The sequence below is a fragment of the Vigna radiata genome, unplaced genomic scaffold (genome assembly GCF_000741045.1).
Source record: "Vigna radiata var. radiata cultivar VC1973A unplaced genomic scaffold, Vradiata_ver6 scaffold_23, whole genome shotgun sequence".
Taxonomy (NCBI): domain Eukaryota; kingdom Viridiplantae; phylum Streptophyta; class Magnoliopsida; order Fabales; family Fabaceae; genus Vigna; species Vigna radiata.
Window position 1 is genome coordinate 1,298,054 of NW_014541837.1, and position 10,701 is coordinate 1,308,754.

Consider the following 10,701-nt stretch of genomic DNA (forward strand, 5'->3'; position numbering starts at 1 on the left):
TTTATGGCTTAGAATGAGCTTAAAATCAAGTAAAACACTTAGTTGAGTCTTGTGAGAGTCAAAAAGTTGGTTTTAGAGATATTATGCTTGTTTTTACATTGTTTTGCAGGGTTTTAAGGTGAATTGAAGATGGAAGTAAAGAAAGGTGGACTTAGACCCGTGAAAGAGGAAGAAAAAGGATGAAAAGAAGGGTCAAGTAAGTCGTTGAGCACCAGAATGGACCGTTGAGCGTCCAAAGCGATTAAAGTGAAAGCGCTCAGCGGCTAAACTAACCGCTGAGTGGTACAAGCGGCTAGAGGGAAACCGCTGAGTGGTGAACTTAGGCGCTTGGACGATTGTCTGTTTTTATTAGCTAGATTCTGTAATCATCTATTATCTTTTTGGGCTTATATATAGCCCCAGTGCGAATCAAAACACATTCTTTTGGCAGAGAGAAATGTCCAGAGTTATTCCACACACCTTGGAGGATGTTCCTTGGATGCTTAGGCTCCAATCTACCAAGTTTAGGGTTATTTCTTCCATTATTTCATCAAATTTCATCTAGTTTCACCATGGTTATGGTGAACTAAACCCTAGGTTCTTAGGGAACAATGTAATCTTTTGAAACTCTCATATATCCAAATTCTTATTTATTTTATATGCTTGCATATGCTTGATTTATCAATTGTTGGGCTCTTCACCTTTGCTTAATGCTTTTATAGTTTAACTCATTCGGTAAATGTTGTTTGTCTTTATTGATACAGGTACGTACAGTAATGTCATGAACTGGTGTTGAATTCCTTGATTAAGCAATACCACCTAGGGATAGGGGTAGGACGATCAATTGTATTTTGCTTTCGCTTATCATGCATTATTAATTACTAGGGGAGGCTAGGGATAGCAAGCCGGTAATTATTAATAGGCTCTTTTCACCAAGGGATTGGGTTAAGGGTAGACGAAGAAAGTTTGCATGGCAATTCGATAAATAAGCTAATTAAATAAGAAGAGTAGATATATGAGGGTGGATAAGATGAAATTGTAAACCCCAATAACTTCATTCATCCATAGTTTCTTCAATGCCAATTGAATCATTGCATTTGCATGTTTACTTTTGTTCTTTGCATACAAACACCAATCTAATTCTTTTCTCAAGGCTTACGCGATTAGTTTACATGAAAAGTAAGGCCTAAGAGTCCTTTGGGAAACAATACTTGGACTTACCCATTTATATTACATGATAACGATCTAGTACACTTGCCAGGGACTTAACACTGGGCTAAGAAGGATATTGGTTTTTCTGGACAATAAAGTTCCTTGAGTTAAGAGACACATTTATGAATTTATCATTTAAGAACAAACTCTCTTTCTTTTTCCCAACTTTCCCTTACAGTGAGCTTTTTCTTTCCTTTTGAATTTTCTTTTCTCACTTTTTCCTTTCTTTTGCCTTTGCTTTTTACTTGCTTTTTCTTTTGATTGCTCACTGCCTAGAGAAGTGGGTTCTTACCTGGTAACCCCAAACTTGAACCTTTACCAGTACCTCATCAAATGTTCTCAACCTAACTCAAGGTAAAGATTTTCAAAAAGGTTTTTCAAAACATGCATAAGGTTCAAGGTTCAAAGGTTAGAACAAATTGTTCTCTTTTCAGTGGGAAAAAATTATGTGAAGGCTACAAGAATAAGGAATAACAAAAGATGGCCTTAATCATATGGAACCTGCAAGCAAATAGTTTATTCACAGAAAATTTGGGCAAAATCATTCATGCTTTCAAAGTAATATTAATTATTTACAAACAACTCTGAAGCTCAAAACTCCCACAGGTAAACTCACAAGTCCCAAAATTCAGAAAAACATCCTACTCAGTGTCTCAATCAAACTTTACCTCAAGCACCTGTTTCAAAAATTGTGGTTCAACTTTTTAAGCCACATCATGCATCATCCCAACATGAATCAAATGCCAGAATCTAATAAAGCAAATCTCATCACACAAAATAGCATAGTTGAATCAGAGCAGTTTCATTCATTCAAGCGGAGCACAATAAAAATAAAATAAAACAAAAATGAAACAAAAACAAAATTTAAAAATTTAGAAAGTAAAGGTTCAGAGAACTGGGTTGCCTCCCAGCAAGCACTTCTTTAACGTCACTAGCTTGACCCAATCTCCCTCATCATAGCATCCAGCAGTAAATGATGTCAGTAACATCCATCAGTAGATGCTAATATTTCTTATCTTCATTGATATCCCTCAGTAGACACCAATCTTTCTCAACTTCATTGGTAACCATCAGCAGATGCCTAATCACCTAACATCCATCAGTAGATGTCTAGCCATCGTCCTCTTCCATAGCAATATCCATCAGTAGATGTTGTAGAAGCATCCTTCAGTAGATGTTTTCATTACTACCATCAGAAGCAACATATAACCTAAAAAAAGAGAACTCAATCATAAAAAAACAAAATCAAATCCAAACCACACAAATAATAAAATAAAAATAAATAAAAAAATAAAATAAAATAAAATAAAATAAAATAAAATAAAATAAAATAAAATAAAATAAAATAAAGTAAAATAAAATAAAATCAAATCAAATAAAATAAAAAAATAGAATCAAATAAAATAAAAGAAAAAAAATAGAATAAAATAAAATAAAACAAAATAAAAGAAAAAAAATTCAGGAAGTGGGTTCTAGATATTTTTTTTCTTTTTGTTGAATTTTTTTAAGAACTTAATATAACCAGGAACCTGTTGGAGTGTTCCAATCATAGGAACTTTAATCTTCAATTTCTAGATATTTTTTTCTTTTTGTTGAATTGTTCTTATGATTCTTTCTTTTTGCTTTCATCCTTCCCCTCTCTCTTTTTCTCCGTAGGGCACAAAGGACTTTTCTCAATTTTTTTCTTTTCTTTCTCAACTCCTTCGTTTTCTTCCTCTACATCCTTCTCTTTTTCACTCAAACATTCTTTCTCTTCTCTCTCTATTTTTCTCTCATCCTCTTTCTTTTCTTTCGTCTCTTTTTCCTTTTGTTTTCCCTCACTTTCTTCCTTTTCTTTCTCTACTTCGTATGATAGCATATGCTCTTACTGACAGACTTCCACCCAAGATATTTGACAAGCATGTTGCTCATATGAGTATTTTATTGTTTGAGGAATATTTGGTTTAGTAGGAGTTAGTCACTTTCATGTGTTTTTTGTTCTATCTTTTTATGCATGCATACATGGTCTTTTGGACATATTTGGTTTTATAAATATATGGTTTATTATTCAGAAATTACACTTTGTGCATTAATGTTATTATATCAATCTCATTCAGATAAAGTAAAGACTAGTTGAAAATAGACATGTACAAGTCACCTTCACGAAATTTTCATGTTATACATCTCATGATGAGTCTATGTCATTTTGATTTATTAACATTAGTAATCATTGTCGGGTTTAATTGCGACTAATGCAATTGAAAACTATTTTAGTTCTATATATGAATATAATGAATAAGTGATATTTTTTAAGAGGATTATGATAATTTTAAAATAATAAAGTTTAATATATTATTTATATATATATATATATATATATATATATATTATATTATATTCATGTATAAATATTAATTATGTAGATATTTTATTAAATATTTCAATTTTGAAAAATCAAATTAAAAATAATTTTTTATTTTAGAAAAAATAATTATCAGAGATTTGATAAGAGGATTATGATTTATTTATAATGAACTTCCAACAATCAAACGACAAATATTTTAAAAAAAAAAAAGATAAATTCTGGATCATGGATGTCCAACTGCAAGTCAGAATCAAACGACAAATATTTAAAACAAAAGAAAAAAAAAAAAGCTAAATTCTGGATCATGGACGTATGTCTGTCACTGATGCGTAGCTGGGAGGAATAAGTAGGTGCAAATGGGATTACATTAACCCCACGTGGGTTGCATGGTTTTATTTAATATACTTTCGCTTTAATCCTTTATAAATAATGCTTTACAAAACTTGTAGACAGCACATCCCATTATTTTTTAGAAGGGTCCAAAGTAGCGTTAATACCGAAGTTTGATATTTTAAGTTTACATGTTTTTCAATTATTGAATAATGTATAAAAGTTTGCTTCCTGTGTATTTTAATTTTTTTACTTTGCTGTCAATTTTCATTAAAAATACTCATTTCTATAAATTAAAAATATCATTTTACTATATATTATTATATAATTAAATTGTTGATTAAATATAATGGTTTGGTCCACCAAATGCAAATCACAATTTAATACTTTCGACCTAATTTGGTGAAAGATAATCACAGGCCAACTACGTTTACCTTTTATAAGCGAAAAATACTATTTTCACAACCCAATTTCCGTATTACAACTACTTAGCATTTTTAAATAATAATAATAATAATAATAATATATTAAATTAAGTTATTTTTAAGATATAAATCATATTATTAAATGTAAATTAATAAAAAGAATTGTAAAATAATGATATAAATTTTAATGAAGTTAAAGTCTTATGGATGGTATTATTTTGATACCTTTCGAATGAAAAATATCCACTTCACAATCCTAAATATATTGATATTTTAACTGTATTTGTTTTATTTTATTAACTTAATATATATATTATTAAAATAGATTTAAGAAAAAGTAAATTTTTTGGAAAGGTCAAAATATTCATTTTCTATTAAGACCTAGCAAATGATATTTTAAAAGTAAATCATATTTTAAAAGTGATAATGAGTTAAAAATAATAAGACTTTATTATTTTAATAGTAAAAAGTTTTAACATAAAAGAAATGGTTATAAATGAGTTTCATTGTTTTAAAATACACACTTTATACAGTTCTAAACCTTTCTTTATTTATGAGTTATAATTTTATAATTTTACAATTTTATAACTTCATGATTTTATAATATTATTATTTTAGGATTTTATGACTTTATAATTTTATGATTTTATAATTTTATGATTTTATGATTTTATAATTTTATGATTTTATCATTTTATGATTTTATCATTTTATTGCTTTATGATTTTATAATTTTATGATTTTATAATTTTATGATTTTATAATTTTATAAATTTATAATTTTATAAATTTATAATTTTATAAATTTATAATTTTATAAATTTATAAATTTATAATTTTATAATTTTATAATTTTATAAATTTATAAATTTATAATTTTATAAATTTTATAATTTTATACTTTTATAGTTTCATAATTTTGTACTTTTATAGTTTTATAATTTTATACTTTTATAGTTTTATAACAACTTCATAACTTTATAGTTTTATCATTTTATAATTTTACAATTTTATTATTTTATGATTTTATAATTTCACTATTTTATGATTTTTGTAATTTTATAATTTTATTATTTTATGATATTTGTAATTTTATAATTTTATTTTATAAAATCATAAAATAGTAAAATTATGAAATCATAATTATAATTTTATTTTACAGTTATTTATTTTCTTAATTTATAATTTTAAAAATAATTTACAATATTGTAGCTTGTTTTATTAAAGAGATGCTTAAAGAAAATGTATTTAAGGATACTTAACTATGTGTACAATGGCTAATTGTCACAATATATGATTGAAAGAAATCTAATTATCAAAACTAAATTGAAATTTTTTTAAAAATTTTGAAGAGAATCGTATGTCACATTTTATTTATTTCCCCAATTTTGTGGAAAACAAGCTGTCACGTCCATTAAATTCTCTAGCTGAGTGGAATCCAAGTGGCTCGCAGTTTGTCTGGAAATTTAGAAAAGTGGTAGCAGCAAATGAGTGGACCGATTGGTTTTTGGGTGCTGTATTTAGAATGAGATTTTAAAATCTGGTACCACTTTCTGCATGCAGCTTCTTCTCCAACCTTTTGAACCTCCATTTTTCTCCTCATTCTCTCTAACATTCTCCTCCTTCTCTCTAAAAAATCTAATCTTGTTACTTTTCCGATCACCATTCAGACAACAATTTGAGGTTCTTGGTGTCTAACTCTTCATCTTAACCGGTCAGTTTTCTTTGTGGAGCTGGTAAGTTCCAAAACCTCTTCTTCCTTCGAAACTTTTTCGTTTCAGATGCATGCAATCATTGCTTTTCGGTTGCATATGACTTTCCAACCTTTTTCCTGATCCCGATTTTAACTCTTAACGATAAGTGAAGCTTGTTACACCAATCTGGACATGTAGGACGTTTAGGATCTGATTCTATCTCGGTATCACTTGAAAACTTAGGATTTCTGGAATTATAAGGTAAGGGAAGCTTGTAATTTAATTATGAATTCTGTTCTTTGAATGTGGTATGCTGGAATGACTTTACATGTATGAATTGGTTGATTTTGTGATCTTGCATGTCTGTTTGAACGTATTGGTGATTGAAAAATGGATAAGACTGTGGTAGCAATAGGGTTAAGTTGAAAACTCTATAGAATTTTGTAACCTGATTGAGGGTCATGTATATGACCGATCAGTATTTTCCTAGGACGTTCAGTCTTTACTAAAGTCTCTTCCGTAGGAAATTTCAATTGGTGACCGATCGGTATCCTAAAGACTATAGGTATTTTATTTTACTAAGTAGTTTAGTCAAGGAAACTCCAAACAAGTTAAGAAAGTTTCATTTTTGGTTTTACTATATATATATATATATATATATATATATATATATATATATATATATATATATATATATATATACTGTTTAAAACGTTCGGTCATTTAAGTGCTCGGTCTTAGACTAGCACTTAGTCTTTGAAGTACTTGGTTTTATATGAATATTATTTCTTTTGAGAGAGAGCGTTCGGTCTTATACTGACACTCAATTTCGTAAATAGTGTTCGGTCTTATACTAGTATTCGGTATCTTGAAGAGAACTCCATCCTATGATAAGGTATTCGGCCTAAGCCCTAAGTACTCGGCAACAACTATAATATTATAAATAAGTCTTCATTGTATGACTCAATGTCAGATAGCATTCGGCCTTAGACTGTATTCGATCCCAACTGAAGTTACTCTGTTATTGACCGTTCGGTCATAAATCCTGAGAGTATAGGTTTCTTACCATTCGGTCATGTTCATAGAATATTGTATTGGCTCTTTCAAAATCCTCCTCATGATGATTATTTTAAATATGTTATTTGATTTCATTGTTATGGATGTATAAGTATGTTGGAATTTGTTATGAAATAGACAACATAATGGTGTAAGAGAATTCCAAGGAGGAATGTCTCATGATTGGTGATGATTGATAAAGTATGAACATGGTCAGACTCTGGCTTCGTTTTTTATCCTGATATTCTGTGATTACTTTTCCTCGTATAGAAGAGGGTAACTCATGCGTGGGAATAGCAGGAGGTCCGCGATCATAAGATCAAATGGTTGTTTTAGGACTAACCTCGGGTGGCAGCTGTTGAGTGTATCCCAGTTACTATACTACGTCGGGTGTTAGAGACGACGAGCTACATGGTTCATACAGTACGAACAATGTCAATAGTGATCGGTTATTATGTTCATACATTCGGGTTTTGGGTTAGGATGATTGTATAATGGTTGTATGTCTGAATATGAAGTGCTGAATCATTTTATGATCTCTTTAAATCATTTGTTTAAATCATTTTGGGTTACATCTTTGTTTGTGTCGGTGGAGTTTTGGACAATGATAAGACATTTCTTTTAGTACATATTAATGTTTTTCGCTGTAATACATACCTATATTTTACGCACCCAACCTTCTTACATTTATTTAATATTTATTTAATGCTGTCTTTTCTTTTTTCTTTTTACTCTTTTCAGTATAAAAATTAAGCTTTTTATACTTATTTTATTATGTAATTCAAAATGAATATGAATAAGTATGATTTTATTATTATTGGATAATATATTAAATTGGTTTTAAGAGAACATACAAACTGACTTGTCATCATTTCTGTCATTCATATTTATATTTAATTGTAAAAACCAAAGTATCACAAAACGATATTGGAATATGCAACAGGGAAGCTGCAAATTGGAGACAAACAAAAATGGATGCGTCTTCTATGCACATAGCAATGTTTCCATGGTTTGCCATAGGTCATTTAACACATTATCTCCATCTATCCAACAAATTAGCAAAGAGGAGACACAAAATCTCCTTCATCCCATGAAGAACACAATTCAAGTTATTGTAGCGGAATCTAGCTCTTAAAATCAGGAAGTCTGACACCAAGTAAAAAAATAGACTGATTATTATTCTCAATATAAAAAATACATTCCCATATTTTTATTTGTAATAATTTACATATCTATTCTCTTTAATTAAAAAGATTCTAAAAAAATATTATCGCAAATTACAATAATAATGTTATTATAAAATTATTTTTATAAATTATTAAAAATTTTAATTCTATATTACGTCTATTTATTATATAACTATAATAATTAAATGTACATATTTAAATTTATTTATTTAAATATAATAATAAATATATTTCTTATTTATCTTGTGATTCAAGATGAATATAAATATGTATGATCTCATTATTATTCGATAATATATTAGATTGATTTTAACTGGCACATATAGATTGACTTGTCATTATTTCTGCCATTCATATTAAAATTTAATTATAAAAACCAAAGTATCAGACAACCATTAATATTAAGAAAATATAAGGTAGTGTTTAATTCCAAGGTGGACGTTTTAAATTTACACGTTTTTCAATTNTTGAATCATGCTAAAAAGTTAATAATTCAGGTAAACAAGTTGGCTATATATGTATTTGAATATGCAGCAGGAAGCTGCAAATTGGAGACAGACAAAAATGGATGCATCTTCTATGCACATAGCAATGTTTCCATGGTTTGCCATGGGTCATTTAACACCTTTTCTCCATCTCTCCAACAAATTAGCAAAGAGGGGACACAAAATTTCCTTCTTCATCCCCAGAAGAACACAGTCCAAGTTAGAGCAATTCAACCTCTTCCCAGATCTCATCACCTTTTATCCTATCAATGTTCTTCATGTTGAAGGTCTTCCTCTTGGTGCAGAAACCACTTCCGATGTATCTTTTTCTTTAGGTCCACTCATTATGACAGCTATGGATCGCACTGAGAGGGATATAGAGCTTCTCCTTGTAGATTTAAAGCCACAAATTGTTTTCTTTGACTTCACATATTGGCTACCAAGCATTACTTCTCGCTTGGGGATCAAATCCTTTCTATACTTGATTGTTAGCCCTGCCACAATATCTTACACAACAGTCCCTGAAAGGATGAACCACAAGGGTACCTTAACTGAACTTGACCTTATGCAACCCCCTCTTGATTACCCCGTACCATCGATCAAACTTCATGCCCATGAAGCTAAGTTCCTTGCTTCTAAGAGGAACTGGGAGTATGGTAGTGGTGTTCTCTTTTATGACCGCATCTATGGTGGTCTAACCTTATCAGATGCAATTGGGTTCAAAGGTTGTAGAGAAATTGAGGGGCCTTATGTTGACTACCTTGCAGAGCAATTTGGGAAGTCTGTTATCCTTTCAGGACCTATCATACCTGAGTCACCCAAGACTGTTTTAGAGGAAAAATGGAGTGCGTGGCTTGGACGGTTCAAGGATGGTTCTGTGGTTTTCTGTGCACTTGGGAGTGAATGGAAATTACCACACGATCAGTTCCAAGAATTAGTACTGGGTCTTGAACTAACAGGACTTCCATTTTTGGCTGTTGTAAAAGTTCCAATTGGGTTTGAGACAATTGAAGCTGCGCTGCCAGAAGGGTTTAAGGAAAGGGTTGAAGGGAGAGGGATTGTTCAGAGTGGATGGATACAGCAACAGTTGATTTTGGGACACCCATCAGTGGGTTGCTTCATAACACATTGTGGTGCTGGTTCGTTAACTGAGGCATTAGTAAATAAGTGTCAAATGGTGTTACTCCCACAACTTGATAGTGACCAAGTCCTTAACGCTAGGATGATGGGTAGCAACTTGAAGGTTGGAGTTGAAGTGGAGAAAGGTGAAGAAGATGGGTTGTTCACAAAGGAAAGTGTGTTCAAAGCAGTGGAGATTGCGATGGATGAGGAGAATGATATTGGCAGAGAGGTTAGAGTAAATCATTCAAAATTGAGGAATTTCTTAATAAGTCATGATTTAGAGTCAAATTGTCTTGATGACTTTTGTCAAAAGCTTCAATATTTACTCAAGTGATTTCCAAATTTTAAAAAATTATTCCACTGATTAAGGCATCATATTATGATTCTATCCTCCAACTTACTTTCCATATTATGATTCTATCCTCTCCTATTTATTTCTTTTTTCAAATTAAAATTGTTAAATAACTAAGAAAAGTTGTATACTAGTTTTCTCTTCCTTAAGGCATTCATTCGTCTTCTTAGAACCTTATCCTTATTTGTAAGTCATTTTGTATTCTAAAAATCCTATATAAATAAGAGTACCGACAAATGTGTATCACTAAAATTGCATACACCAACTTCACACTATTTATTTAGACTTCAACCTATAATTTAAGAAAAATATTGAACTTCAACAAAGTGTCGTGGCTTTCATAAAAATGTGAATGCCATGTTTCTCCGTCATAGACAAACGATGATTGATTTTTCATGTTATATATCATAAGGTTAATGATGATTATGAAGTTTTTCAGAAGACCTTTTAATGATTGTGAAATGTTTGGCTGTGTTACAACTAACATGTTTATATATATATATATATATATATAT

The 10,701-nt window shown here is 30.0% G+C and overlaps 1 protein-coding gene across 1 annotated transcript; it reads left to right on the forward strand.

The window, feature by feature from the left end:
• The first annotated feature begins 8,779 nt into the window (after window positions 1–8,779).
• Window positions 8,780–10,267, forward strand: LOC106778553 (UDP-glycosyltransferase 79B30-like). The gene has a single exon (XM_014666523.2). The coding sequence runs from the start codon at window positions 8,792–8,794 to the stop codon at window positions 10,166–10,168; it is 1,377 nt and encodes a 458-aa protein (XP_014522009.1). The 5' UTR covers window positions 8,780–8,791; the 3' UTR covers window positions 10,169–10,267.
• The last annotated feature ends 434 nt before the right edge of the window (window positions 10,268–10,701 follow it).